General features: G+C 44.8%; 1 protein-coding gene across 1 annotated transcript in view; it reads left to right on the forward strand.

The window, feature by feature from the left end:
- PHEX (phosphate regulating endopeptidase homolog X-linked) overlaps positions 1-15,483 on the forward strand; it is a 204,100-nt gene that overhangs the window by 96,768 nt on the left and 91,849 nt on the right. Inside the window, exon 12 of the mRNA XM_032330228.1 lies at positions 2,027-2,128. Coding sequence (XP_032186119.1) covers positions 2,027-2,128 — 102 coding nt within the window. The remainder of the gene's footprint in view (positions 1-2,026; positions 2,129-15,483) is intronic.

The raw sequence follows: 15,483 nt of genomic DNA on the forward strand, positions 1-15,483 counted from the left end.
TGACCAGTCCTTTGCTCACTTCCTCACATAAGGTTAATTACCTGCTTCCATTGATTTGGTCACTGAGTCTCTCTCAAATTAATTGCCCCACTTTTTCCCCACCCTGGCTGCCCACTCCTTAGTTAACTTGGGAAGATACTGTTTCAGTTCTTATGGGAAGGTCATGGGCAGGCTGATGGGGGTTGCCGTGCCATGAGGTCACAAAGACTGAAGGGTGCTGATGACTGAACAGGCGAAAATTCTAGACACTGGAGATTTCCTTGTCGTTCTAACATCCTCCTTGTGCGGGCTTTGTTTGAAATTGTGACTTGTACATCTCTCAGTTGGTTCCCTTTTACTTCCCTGGCGTTTTCCCTCTCATGTGTGAGGCACAGCTCTGTTGGTCCGGGAAGTTCTGAGCTCACAGATGTCATTCAGCTCCATGGTTGAGTCTTGGCTCTGACCCTTCCTGGCTGCAAGAGCTGGAACAGATCACGGACTCTCTTGACTCTTTGTTTCTTTATCTGTAAAATAAGTGGCTTCCCTGGAGCAGTGAGGCCACACCCTGGCTATGCAGTAGAATCACCTGGGGTGTGTGTGTGGGGGGGGCGTTTGGACCTCCCAGCCCAGGCTACACCCTGGAACCCTGACATCAGCCTCCCGCCTTGCCGCCTTCAGGATTGTTGAAAGCTCCCCTCAGAGATAGTGTGTCGCCAGGCTTGAGAACCATTGACTTCATGATTATAAAGGGCCACAACTCTTCTATCATTGCGTGTTTTCAGTCATGCCCCAAACTGAAGTTGAGAGTTCCCTTAATGTTTTTACTAAGTTGGAAAAAAATAGCTGTGAAGTTCCCCGCACCCCCTTCCATCTGCTGTTTGTTCTTATTTACATACGATGGAACCCAGCCCACTGATTTACAGTTCTGGTTCCCTTACAACTGTTATTGAACTGAAAACATAGCTGAAAACTTATTAAACAGAAAAAAATTATTTTGAGCTTTGTGCCGACAATTCCTTATAGAACCAAGGAAACATCTAAACTTTCCTTCGAGAATTAATGCTAAAAATGGATTTTCAACCCCCTAATCTTAAGGGAACAATTTAATTCTGGTGCCAAACCTAGTATTTATTCTTTCTTGAGTATCCTGTTCAAGAAAATCAATGCATCTCTGTGAGAGAATGACATTTTGGGAGATTTGTCCCTAGAAACAGGCAGGACCTCCCCAGACTCCTCTACGTGGGCCTCTGAAGGCAAGAGTTAGCATCTCTCTTCCCTAGTTCTCTCTGCTGGCCCATAAACATGGGAAGAAAAGCCAGGGCAAACATACCATCGCTGTGGTATGTGGTCTCACTGTTGAAACACTTGGGAACAGGTCTTTCCGGAGACTGCTTTCCTGTAGAAGCCTCCTTCGGACCTACCATTTTAGGTCTGAAATAACCTAAGACTTTTTGTAAGCTGCAGGGGAGTAGAGAGGAGAGCAAGAGGATTGCAGAGAACAGCAAAGCATTTGGCGTGACCACGGGCACTCAGTTTGGGGAAAACTAGGTCCTGACAGAAGCCTGATTTAGACTGGGAAGGAGTCCCTTGGAGCGCTGGCTCTTCCTGCCTGTTTGCCTGTTAACAGTATCGCCTTCAACTGTTCACTCACTTGCTTCTGGAATTCCCACCTGAAACACACAGCCCATGCCTTCGCATGTCTCTCCCAGAGCCTTAACTATTGAAATTAGTTGCCGCCTTGGTAAGGATGGCTTAATTTAGTAGATGGAGAAAGGTCAGTTATAACCTATGGTGGATTCCTTTCCACATACAATCCTTTTACAACTAGACCATCAAATTGTTCTCTGCAAAGGAATGGTTAATTATCTTCTCGTGATGGGGAAAAAACCCACATTTTCCTGGGGAAAGAAATATTGCCAGAGCTTGGAGTCAAGCTGAAAGGAAGCTGTTTCCCACCACATTTGGCACTGAACTCTTTCTTGTGCCCTAGAAAACCCTGTCTGAATCTTCCTGGTTTTGACCTGTCTCTCTGGGTATTTTCTTGCAGATGGAGGAATTGATTGAGGGTATTCGCTGGGCCTTTATTGACATGCTGGAGAAAGAAAATGAGTGGATGGATGCAGGGACAAAAAGGAAAGCCAAGGAAAAGGTAAGAGTCCTTTTGATTTAAAAAAAAAAAAAATTCGACTTTCCGTGTAATGGATTTTCATGCTCAGTATTGTGTACTTGATTTTTATATTGACTGAGCTCTTGACTCCGAATGACCCCAGAGTCAGGTGTCTGTTTTGGGATGAATGTATAGATTTCATCACCAGGAGGTAAGAGAAAATAAGATCTGACTTTTTTCTTTCTCGAACTGCATTTCAAACACCTTGTAATTCAGCCTTTCCTTCTCTCTCCATTGCTGTTTCTAAGAGCCACATGGCCCACTGCCCAGCGAATTTTGCCACAAACAGTCATTGGCTGTGGCAGAATGCAGAGCAGTGGGGAACCATGGGCAGCAGCTGGCAGAAGAGCCCTCAAGGCCCAAAGAAGAAAACCCCATACTGGCTGTGTGTCCTTCTGCTCTGTGTACGATGTGTGCACATGTCCTCGGGAAAGTCCTTTCCTGCAACCAAGCAGGTCTACTTTCCTAACCCATCATTTTGCTCTAAATGATCTAAATGGCACGCTTATGAACTTACAGACCAGTAGTAGACCATGGTGTAGGAATGCAAAAATGTTGCCTAATAGAAGTAGACGCTTGGTGGGCCTTGTACAATTTTCTGGTCCCATGTAACAAGACGAAGGAGTCAGTGAGAGAAGTATTGGCAGCCGTGCTGCTTAAACAATGAACACTCAGACCGATGGAGCTTGAGGGGGTAGGGAATCCCTCCTGCATCCCCAGCAAGGTCTGATTTAGTGGACAGATGGTGCAGTTGAACGTTTGTGACTTCAGCCAGTCCCCCTGCTGATTGTTATTGCTCGGGAGGGGGGCGCCTGGGGAACACTGCTTGGAGTCCTCCTGAGTCATGCTGAGTACAGATCTTTTTGCCCTATGGTCGAGAAATGGGGAGAGGGGAGGGCAGTGAACCTACCCTCCCTGATGCTATAGGGGTGGATACGTGGAGTCATCATGCATCCGGACCCACAAAATGTGCAGCACCAAGAGTGAATCCTAATATAAACTTTGAATTCCGGGTGGTGATGCTGTACCAGTGCAGGTTCATTGATTGTAGCAAATGCACCTCTCTGGTGGGGGCGTTTGTTAACGGGGAGGCTATGCACATGTGGGCTCAGGGGTTTTATGGGAGATCGCTGTGCTTTCATCTCAATTTTGCTGTGAACGTATGACTGCTCGAAAAAATCAAGTCTGTTCGACAACAACAGCAACAGCAACAACAACAAAAAACCAAGAGGGCACCATTCTGGGAGTGCTTAGCCTCACTGAAATGAGAATGTACAGAGGTTTAGCAAGGGTATTTTCTAGAGCTTTAATACTCCTGAGAGGGATGAACATTGCCATAGATATTTTTGTCAATAGACATGAAAAGGCTGTTCACTGTTCGTAGTGAAGGAAGAACTTGGGTGGCCGGGGGTGGCAGGTGTTGGAAGAAGACAAAGGGAAAGTTGGATGTTTTTCCCCTCGAGAATCTGTCAAAGCCATCTTAAGTCATGGAAGGCACAAGCTGATGAAGGCAGGAGCACGCGGGCTGGGATGAGAAACTCTCCAGATGGTAGATGAAACTTTTGGCACCAGCATATTGTTGTTTTTTTGAAGGCTTCATTTATTTGCTGGGCTAGCTTGTGATATCTGGAACAGAACGTGTCTTGCACTGCACAGTTGAGAGTGCAGAGCACTGGGCCTCTTGATCCTAGCCTGACCCTTTGTGGCCTGAGGGTCACCCATGTGGAGGCTGGGGTGGAGTGATGAAGCCTGTGTGAAAGTGCTGAACAGGACGGACACCAGAGGAATGTTCTGGGGACTGCAGTCAGTTTTTGGGAAGTATGACTGGTTGCCTCAGGGGGAGATCGTCTGAGTTTGCGTAAAGGGGTGGGCACCTTACAGTTGGGTCTTCTAGGCAAGTGGCGCATGGGTCTTTCTTGAAGGCACATTATTCTCAGTTCTTCTAATATTAGACATGTTCCTGTTTGCTCCCTGAGTTGCTCTCCGGTCTTATATTTTATTTCAGTGAGAGCTGTCATTTTTTCTTCTAAAAGAACTCTTTGAACACACTGCTTTCTTTGCGCTGAGTTCAACCTGCCAGGAACTCAACTAGTTCCTTGACAGGTACAAATATCAAAGAGAATTTTCCTCCTGGATCTCACCAGGCTCCCTGAATATCCTGTATTTCAGAGTTCAGGGACATTCCTTTAACAAAAGGCAAGAAAGAGGGGATGTTGTCTGAGAATTTTCACCAGTTTCCCAAAGCATGTCAGGCCCTGGACCCCAGAAGATGCAGATTTTCTTTTTCTGAATTAAATGAACACGCAGTTCTGGAAATGACCTCTGGGCGGAGCTCATAGACTCGCAAAGACAGAATTTAGGAAGCTGAAGGCATTTATGCAGCTTTCGGCTCTGGGGTTGTTTTTGAAAAAATTATTTTTTTTCTTGCCCTTTTTCTCTGCTGTCCTCAATTTGATTGCCTTTTAATAGTCAACAAGAAAGGACAGTTTCTGCCTACTAATTCCTTGAATCTCAGATGGAAATCTCTGACAATCTTAGGGGCTTTGTCTTTCTGATACTGAGTAGCTTCTGCATTAAGACAGGATTTGCCTGTGTTGAAAGTGGAGGTGAATAATTTGCCTGCTCTTCCTGGTATGACTTGGCACTGTTCTTTGGGCATGTGTTGTATGCAGTATATCACCGAGGCGGAAGATTTCTCATCAATAATAGTGCCCACACTGGGCCAGTGCTGAGTCACTTGGCAACCCCTTGGGAAAGCTGGGAAAATGTTCCGATTTGCGAGTGGGAGAGGCTTTTCTTTGCCTCACCACGAAGCTCTAGGCTGCAACAAATGATCCTGTATTGGGTGCTGACCTAAGTGTTCTCTAGTGCCAGGCCTCCTGAATGTGGAAGGCCCCGATGCCGCAGTGACTTGAGGCCTAACACCTTGGGTTGTGTGTCAGTGACCCTGGTTTCAAGGTGGAACTGTGGGGATGTGATTCTGTCGTGTTATTCAGTAGGGGTGATCACCATAAAAAGATCAACAGGGCTGCCTCTGCTCTGGGGAAGGGTAAATCTGTTGTCTCAGTCTCCTGGCCTTGCTCCGCTCATCTCCTAAGAGGTCACGAGTGGTTTAGAAACCACTAAACTGACAGCGTAGGTTTCAACTGGAAATTTAGTATTGTGAAATAAGCACCAATTTTTGTTCAGGATTCTGTTTCCTGCAAGCATATGCTTTTACTGTAAACTAGCAGCAAAGGACAGGAAGCCTGTTATGTTTTTGGTTATCACAGGTGGGGGGTGAGTGTAAGGTGATGGAAATTATTTGGGGGGGTGTCTTCTGGAAGATTTGCCTTTTCCAGAATGGAGTAGGAGGATCTCAAGGTCACTACGTAGTGATTCTGAGGCCTGGCAGGAAGGGATGCAGCACTGCCTTTGGCTGCCCTAGTGGCAGGAGTTCTGCTGGAGAGCTCTGTTTGAGATCAGGAGGAACAGCTTCCTGAATTGGGCTAGTCCCCTGCTGGATTCAGTTCTGTATCCAAAAGCTGGGTCCTTCCTGAAATATTTGTTTGTTTGTCCTCTTTACTTCTGGGATCTGTGTTTGCCTGGCCACCCCTAGAGAGAAAGACTTGGATGGAACTGCTAGGAAGGCAGCCTCCTCAGGATCTTGTGAGTGGCCTTAACCTTGGCCACAGCAGGTACACATGGTTCCTGGGAGTGTGCTACATGGTCCTATTGCCACAGGCATGCAACATAGGCTTTGAGCAAGGTGGGAAGAGTTTTCCTGCAGAGGACCAAACAAAATTGTATTTCACCTCTTTGGCTTTGTCTCTATTTGGGATGAAAAATAATCATTCCTTTTGCCCCTCTAAGTACTTGACTGGGCCCTGTGTGATGAAAGATAGGTTAACAAGAGAAAATCAACCAGAAGTTTATTTATTTTTTCTCAAAGATTTTATTTATTTACTTGACAGACAGAAATCACAAGTAGGCAGAGAGGCAGGCAGAGAGAGAGAGAGAGGAGGAAGCAGGCTCCCCACCGAGCAGAGAGCCCGATGCGGGGCTCGATTCCAGGACCCTGAGATCATGACCTGAGCCAAAGGCAGAGGCTTTAACCCACTGAGCCACCTAGGCGCCCCAACCAGAAGTTTATTAATGTGTACATCTCATACATACATGAGAGAAACTCAGAAAAATGAATAACTCAAAGAGGTGGCTTCAAACCTCAGCTTGTATAGCATTCTTAACAAAGAAGACAAAATTTGCAGAAAAATGACAAAGGAAAGTGGTTTTGGACTTCTAAGAGCAGCAGATATGGAAAGATAAATATACAGGAAACTAATGGTAGACACAGGCTAGTTAGTGAAGTCTGTTACATAGATTACTCCCATGCTATCTCCAGGTGGATAGGGTCTAAAGTTGTCTTTGGTGATTCACCTTTGTCCTTCCAGGTAGAAAGGTGAGAGATGCATTAGAAATGCAAATTCCTGGGTCTCCCTAGACCTGCTGAGCTCTGGGGTGGTGGCGGGAGGCCCACTGCCTTGCTGTTACCATTTCATTGCACATCTGTCTGGCTTCCAGCTGCTGGCACCTGCACTTTGCCCAAGAGGTTTCTCTTCCCACTGGAACCTTCTGTGCCACTCATACAGAGGGCCCATGAATGAACACACTCAATAACTGATGGGAGTTACTGTGTATGCCCCCTCCTCCCTCAGGGATGTGTTCAGCAGGGCTCCTGCAGTTTCCCCAGCCGGCTAAGCTCCACTAGCTCACATGGTCAGCTGGCTCAAGAAGATGCCTTTTACGGACAGCCAGCCTTCCGCAGTCCCTTCCTGGTGTTTGGTGTTTCTTTCACTTGCGAAGTGAACTGCTCATGCTCGAGTCCTTGTCTTGGGGTCTCCTCTTGGGGATCCTCAGACTAGGGCGCAGACCCTGGCGTATGCATCCTCTCCATCCTTGCCGGCCTTAAGGTGACAACACATTTCACTGCATGTCTGTGTGCGCAGCACTTCAGCAAGTTCGCTTCCACAGACGTTTCCAGAACCAATGACATGCCAGGTGCTGGAGCAGGAGCTGTAGATTCAAAGATGATCCGTGGCTTCCTTTCTCTGCAAGGGCTTTCACTGTCCTGGGAGAGGATAGCAGGAACATGGGTGCTGCGCAGATGGGGAGAAATTTTCGTTAATGCAGTGGAGAGACAAAGTGCTCCTGCCTGTCGCTGTAGGGGAGGAAGATTCTAAGGAGCCCAAGCCCACATGTGGGGGCACCTGACTTGGGCACGGCCCACTCTGCATCGCCCTTTTTATCAGTGCCTCTGCCCTTGTAGCCTGTGGGTAAGACTTCCTCTGGCTCCTCCTTGTGGCTCTCAACAGCTCTGCGCCCGGCTATCACTTCCCTTGGTACCTTCACTCTTGCTTCGTTTCACATTTTCTCTTTAAATTGGTCTGTGGAAAAAAGACAAGACCTTTGTCAGAGTGTCTCCTGCCCTCCCCTGTTCCAGATTCAAGGCCGTTTGCATGTGCTCCAGAATGCTGGGTTCTTGCCTCTCCTCCAGTGCTGCCCCAGAGACACGCAGGAACTGACAGAGCAGCAAGTAAACATCTCTCAGCATCCCTCGCCACTTCCGGTAGAACCTTGGCTCACACGTGCAGCCCTGCTGCCGTCTTGAGCTAGCTGGCGCTCTCGGGCTCCATCTCTCTGCCGCCATGTTTCCCCATTTCTCTCACAGGTACATCCTGGCCAAGGGAGTAGCTTTCAATCTTGTGTCCCCTCTCTCTAAGTGGCCTCCACAGGAAGTACAGCATAGACGTCATTAAGCCTACAGACTGTGGAGAAAGACTCTTTAAGCTCAGAGCCAGTGTCTGCCCTTTTTAGCTGCGTGACCCTTTGGAAGTTACTTAAGGTCTCTGACCCTCACTTTTTACACCTGTAAAATGGGGAGAGGAGTACCTACCTCATTGTTTATGCAGGAGTTAATATACTTAAAGTACTTAGAAGAGGCCCCGCGGCACGAGAACGTCTCAGTGTATTCAGCTGTTCTAAGCTGCTGTCCTGTGGCAGAGGCGAGGCTTCGGACGAGACTGGCTGGCAAGGAGAGAGAGATGGGAAGTCAGGGTCCCTGTGTGTGTTTCTGGGTCGGGCTCTTCGTCGGGGTTAGGAAGGTAGGCGACGTAAGACCACACGCTGCGAAGTACCTCTCGAAGGCTCAAGAAGATGCCTTTTACGGACAGCCAGCCTTCCGCAGTCCCTTCCTGGTGTTTGGTGTTTCTTTCACTTGCGAAGTGAACTGCTCATGCTCGAGTCCTTGTCTTGGGGTCTCCTCTTGGGGATCCTCAGACTAGGGCGCAGACCCTGGCGTATGCATCCTCTCCATCCTTGCCGGCCTTCCGCGCCCCGCTGCTCCTGGTCCCAGCGCTGCCCTTCTCCTCACCGCATCTGCTGAAAGGCAGTTAAGAGTGAACGGTCCCTGCTGAGACGGGGTGGGAGGGCCCGCTGCTTTTCTTTGTGGAGTTTGGATCTTCCGGTTTTGAACAAACTGAGCATTATTTTTGTGACATGTTTTCTGGGTGTATTATTTTTATTAAGTTTTTTGATTTGAATTCCAGTGTAGTTACCATACCATGTTACATTAATTTCAGGTGTGGACCACAGTGGTGCCTCGAATCTATTTACCCCGCTCGGCGCCCATGACAGGAAGTGTACTCTTAACCTTCATCACCGGTTTCCCCCATCTTCCTGCCCCTCCTGTGCTCTGGTAGCCAGCAGTATATATATTTTATGTATTTTATTTTATTTATTTATTTTTAAAGATTTTATTTATATTATTTGACAGAAAGAGATCACAAGTAGGCAGAGAGGTAGGCAGAGAGAGAGAGAGAGAGAGAGGAGGAAGCAGGCTTCCTGCTTAGCAGAGAGCCTGATGCGGGACTCGATCCCAGGACCCTGAGATCATGACCTGAGCTGAAGGCAGAGGCTTAACCCACTGAGCCACCCAGGTGCCCCTATTTTATGTATTTTAAACACAGAAGCAAATGTTTCATGTGAGGAGTTTGATGCATGTGTTTATCAAAGACATATTATACCTGATACCTTATTAGAGTGAGTTTAATTGAGTTTTGGTCTTCTAGAGCCTCATGGAAGTATTGTTTTGTGTGATGCTCTAGGTGACTGGTTCTCACACCTAAGGGGCATCAGCGCCAGCTGAAGGGCTTGTTAAAATGCAGATTGCCAGGCCCCACCCCAGAGTTTCTGAGTCCGGAGCTCTGAGGTGGGGCCCCGGAATTTGCATTTCTGCTAAGTTCTCAGTGACACTGTTGGTCTTGCGCCAACACTTTGATAACTGTTGGTGATCACAGGTGACACTTGCCTTCTCCGAAGCCCATGTAACTAGAACAAGCTAACACTCATCAAACGCCCGTCTTACCCTTACCCTAGACCGTCAGAACCCAGCCCAGCCGTCTGCACCACTGCTCTTGTGCCTGCTGAAAAGCCCTCATTGGCAGAGATCCAAAGCCTCCTTCTCCGTCAATTCTAACCCCCAAATCCCTGACTGTCCCCAGGAACTATGCAGAATGAGTCTTCCATGGGAAAGCCCTCCTGATGTCTGAAGATGTTGAATGTGTTTCTATTTCAGAACTCTAGAGTTCATCAGGAATTACCAGATGTTATATGCCAGGCTGCGTGTTCTAAATGCTCCACAGGTATTAGCTGCTTCAACGCCCTAATATCTGTATGAGGTGGGCCAAAGTTTTTTCCTTCACAGGTTTTAGGAACCTAAAGCATGTTGAGTGCCAGCCGGCTTACCCAGGGTCATACAGCCGAAGGCCTGGAACTGTGTCCTTGGCAGGCTGTGCTGTGCTTTTAACTATACTTGCTGGGGGAATCTCTCCGAGTGTGGGCCACAGACCAGCAGCATCAGCACCACCTAGGAAGTCTCTAGAAATGCAGATTCTTGGTCCTACTCCAGTTCTGTAGACTCAGGAGCCCTGGGAGGTGGCCCACGAATCTGCATTTGAGTAAGCCCTCCAGGTGATTCTGATGCAGCCAGTGTGGGAATCACTGCTCTGCGCTATGGTTCTCTTGCTTCGTCCTGCTGGCTGCTGTCCAGGTTTCAACATCTTTTTTTTAAAACTCAGGTTCAAAGCCGAACACAATATTCTAGATACAGTCTAACTCACACAGCACAATGGGAATATTATTACTGCCTTTGTTTTGCATACAAATTATGTTAAAAAATCCAAAGTTTATATTATGGCTATCTTTTCCCCTCAGCCATGTCACTGTGCGCTCATAACGAATTTGCAGTCAGTTAATTTCTAGGTCTTTTTTTTAATCCCCCCAGAAACTGTTGTTAGGCCCTGTTCTCCAGCCCTAAACTTGGCTTTTTTTTTCTTTTTTTAAACCCTTATCCTAGAACTTCATGTTTATTCTTACTTAAATCCATTTACCTTTGGTTCATGGCTCAGCTTTAAAAAATATATATACACATATATGTATATATATAAATACATACATACATATTTCTGGACCTTCTCTTTATTTATTTTTGTTACAAAAATCTGTGCTCATTGAAGAAAATCTTGGAAGTAAAGTGCAAAAGGAGAAAGAAAAAAATTATTGCTAGTTTCATCATCCAAACATAACCACCACAAACATCTTGATGTTACTACTTTCTTTGGCTTTTTCCCTGTCCGTAGATTTGAATAATGCCATATATAGGTATAGATATAGATATAGATATAGATATGAATTTGATTTTTTTCTCCTTTATATTATAAATATTCTATTATTACATTGTCTTTATAAGAGTTTTCATTGTTATTGACTATTTTGTCCATTGACTGTATATGAAATGACTTACAAGTTCTCCATAGTTGGGTAGTTAGTTTGTGCCGTTAATGATATTCTTATGATAAACATTTTGTGCATAAGTAAATCTTTTGCCAAGTTCCAAACGAATTGCTTAGAATGGGATCTTAAAAAGCCATTAAAAATCTCGGGTCTGTTAGTGTGTCAACTACTGTCTCCACTTGTAAATCATTCATAATGGGAGAAATCTGTTCTTTGATTTGGATTGTTTTTATGCATTGTCAATGAGGATGCTTACGAAATGGAGGTGGAATCGACATGTTTGCTTATCCCTTGGAGACTCCTTCTAGACTGATCTACTGATTCATGGAGAATCTGCTCTGTGGCAGGTCTTTTGCTGGGTGCTAAGTAATTCACTAACTAGTAGATTTTTAGTTCAGTTGTTCTCCTTTGAACAACTCCCTGGAACTCTCATCGACTTCCTCCTTTCTGCCTGCTCAGATTTAGCTGTGACTTGATAGAGCCCAGTTACATTGCATTTGGATATTCCTTGCTTTACTAGTGTCCTTTAAAAAAAAAAGATTATTTACTTACTAGAGAGAGAGAGAGGGAGAGAGATAGAGAGAGAGAGAGAGAGAGAAAGAGTGCATGAGCAGGGGGAACAGCAGAGAGAGAGGGAGAGGGAGAAGGAGAAGCAGACTCCCCACTGACACACAGGGCTTGATCCCAGGATCCCGAGATCAGGACTGGAGCCAAAGTCAGATGCTCAACCAACTGAGCCACCCGGGCGCCCCTGTAGTGTTATTTGAAAAAAAAAAAGAGAGAGAGAGAGAGAGAGAATCCTGATGATACTGAACATTCACTGGGCTCCCATTCTTTCTAAGATCCCGTGTTATCCTCAGTACACATTACATCATTCCGTGGGGGTACAGCCAACTCTTCAGACTCCCAAACCAGAAATCTCATATTCCCTCCCAGCCAACTGGAAATACTCAAATCCTGTTGAGTCTGTCTTCCAACAACTTTTAAATCTTTATCATTTCTGTTTCATAGTTCTTTCCTCCCCTAGCTTCTCATACTTCTTTTTCTTAATTTTTAAAACAAATTGAAGTAAAATTCACATAACATAAAAGTAACCATTTTAAAGTCTACAGTTCAGTGGCTTTTAGTACTCACATAGTGCTGTGCAACCGTCACTGCTCTCCAGTCCCCAAAGATTTCTGTCACCCCAAAAGAAAACTTCATACTATTAGCAGTCCCTCCTCACTCTTGCTTTTCCCCCAGCCCTAGACAGCCACCATTCTGCTTTCACTCTATGGATTCACCTGTTCTATATATTTCATATCCATGGAATCATAGAATATGTGACCTCTTATATCTGGCTTCTTGCACTCAATATAATGTTTATAGGTTCACCCATGTTGTAAAGTTCATCCTTTTTAACCCATTTCCTCATTTTTAGTCTTGGAAAGAGAATTACAGAATAGGCTTCTTAAAAAACATTTCCGATAGCGAAGTCTTTCATGTCTTCTCCGAGCTTTTGAAATAGCGTCATAGTGTTTATTCATAACTAGAAAACTTTACCCCAGAATAGAGAATTATTGAGCAGAAGTGACCCCTGTAAGGGAAGAACTATGGCTGGCTGGTTGATTATTAGAAGCTTAGAACCTGACATGGTCTGGCACTCCCTTCTGTGGCCACTGGGCAGACCTTAGCAAGGATCACGGCTCTGGCAAACACATAGACGAGATGCACATCTTTTGAGGACCTTGGTTTCTTCACCTGTGAAATGAGAACAAATATATTACCATTTTCACAGAGTGCTTGGGAGGATTCGATAAGTAAGGTATGCACAGTGACTGGCAGAGAACAAATGCTCAGTGTTAGTAAGATAACATTTTTGTTTTCTACCCCCAAGTTGCCTTTTATTCCCTCCTCACCAAATAATGCGATGTGCCATTACAGTCTCTTAAAGTTGGGAAAGAAAAACTGATGCCAGTTCAATTGCTTTCTTTGGCACGGAGGTACAGAGTGGACTTTTAGTGACTTTGACTCAGTTCAAAAATTTTAAATGTTTTATTAAATTTTTTGATGTGCCCCAGAGTATACCTAACAAATCCCCAGGTCCTCCTCGGCCACCCCCACCAGTCTCACCAGTGTTTGCCATTCTGAAGTCATACACTCCACATCCCACCTGTTTTTATGCTTGAGAATTCAAAAGCTAATCCTTGACATTTTACTAAAAACATTTCATTATGTGTCTCCCCCAGATGAGTATTTTTAACTAAGTGCAGAACTGTGAACATACCCAGCAATATTTATTAACAATACCTTGTTCATGGGTAGCCCGTGTATAGTTTTCTGTAATTAACTAAAAAATGTTTCTTTTTTTTTTTTAAATATCAATTCACATCACAATCCAAATGGAGTACACATATTGCAGTTCATAGGTCCGTCTTTCAAGGCTTCGAAAATGTTAAGAGCTCCCACTCCTGTTTTATCTGTGAATTATGTATTTCTTGAAAAAATTGTATCATTGGTCTGGTCGAGTTTTTAGCAGTCTTGATTTGGCTGATTGTATCCTAGTGTTTTCTTTTAATGCGTTCTTCTGTCCTTTCCATTTCCTGTTAGTGGAATCTAGAGGTTTGAGAAGATTCAGGTTCGATTTTCTTCTGGCAGGAAGCCGTGGCGGGGGGAGCGGTGCTGTCAGCTTCCTGTTGTAGCCAACCAAGCTGCTCGCGAGAAGCCTGGTCCGTGGGTTTGGGGACTGTCAGCCCGATCCTTCCATTTTCACTCACCCATCAACCTTTCGCCTCAGGTGGGAATCCTTTTTTCTCCACTGTGTCTTAGGATCACCTAGGAAAACCCTGATGCTGAGGTGGCTCCCCAGGCCAATGGCATCCAGACTACCCGGCGTGTCAGCAGTTTTTCAAGCTCCTCAGGAGATAAAAATATGCAGCCAGGGCTGAAAAACACTGTCCTAATTATTTTCACGGTCATTGATAATATTGCCTAGGTACGTGAGTTCAGTAAGTGTTGCAACGAGTGATTTTCAGATTCTGTCACATTTATTAGCTGGAATTCTATAAAAAAAAGGTTTCTTCTCATCAGCAACTCAAATATGCCGAGGCATAGTTTATACTGACGTAAACTGCTGAAAGACACCAAAAACATCTGTCTTTATTAATTTGTATAATGAGTCGGTCCCTTAATATCTCCAAAGGTGCCAAAGCAGTTTTTTTTTTTTTTAATTGCGGTATAGTTAGCATATGGTGTTCTATTAGTCTTAGGTGTGCATTGCAGTGGTTCATAGAATTCTATACAGTGCTCACTGCTTATTGCTGTAAGTGAACTCTTAATTCCCTTCACCTGTTTTACCCATCCCCTCACCTACCTCCCCTCGGGTGACCACCAGAGCTCTCTATAGTTCAGAGTCTGTTTTTTGCTTGTCTTTTTTTGTTTTGTTTCTTACATTCTACATATAAGTGAAATGATATGGTATTTCCCTCTCTCTGACTGACCTATTTTACTTAACATACTACTCTTTAGATCCATCTGTGTTGTTGCAAATGGCAAGATTTTATTCTTTTTTATGACTGAGTAATATTCCACTGTGTGTGTGTGTGTGTGTGTGTGTGTCTGTATATGTGTACCACCTCGTCTTTATTCATCTGTTGATGTACACTTGTACTGCTTCCATAATTTGACTATTGTGAATAATAATAATAATGCAGTAAATATAGGGGTGCATATATCCTTTCAAATTAGTATTTTTGTATTTTTTGGGTAAATGAACAGTAGTAGAATTACTGGATCCTACTGTAGTGATTCTTTTTTGAGTTTTTAAAAAAGATTCATTCATTCATTCATTTATGAATAAGAGAGATTGTGTGCAAATTGTGGGAGAGGCAGAGAGGGAGAGAGAGACTCCTGAAGCAGACTCAGTACTGAATGAGGAGCCTGACACAGGGCTTAGTTCCAAGACCCTGAGATCATGATCATGACCCAAGCTGAAATCAAGAGTCTGTGGCCTAACTGACTGAGCCACCCGTGTGCCCGTATTTTGAATTTTTTGAGGAACCTCTGTACAGTTTTCCACGGTCACTGCACCAGTTTGCATTCCCACAAGCCAAGCATGAGTGTTCCTTTTTCTCCACATCTTCACCAACACCTGTTGTTTCTTACTTTGTTGTTTTTAGCTATTCTGACAGGTGTGAGGTAGTATCTTACTGTAGTTTTGATTTACATTTCCGTGATGATGAGTGATGTTGAACATCTTTTCATGTGTCTGTTGGCCACCTGGATGTCTTCTTCGGAGAAATGCCTGTTTGTGTCCTCTGCCTATTTTTGAATTAGATTATTTTGGTTTTTTTGCTGTTGTACAGGTTCTTTTTTTTTTTTTTAAATTTTATTTATTTATTTGTCAGAGAGAGAGGAGCGAGATTGAGCACAGGCAGACAGAGTGGCAGGCAGAGGCATAGGGAGAGGGAGAAGCAGGCTCCCTGCCAAGCAAGGAGCCCGATGTGGGACTTGATCCCAGGATGCTGGGA

The sequence above is a fragment of the Mustela erminea genome, chromosome X (assembly GCF_009829155.1).
Source record: "Mustela erminea isolate mMusErm1 chromosome X, mMusErm1.Pri, whole genome shotgun sequence".
Taxonomy (NCBI): Eukaryota; Metazoa; Chordata; class Mammalia; order Carnivora; family Mustelidae; genus Mustela; species Mustela erminea.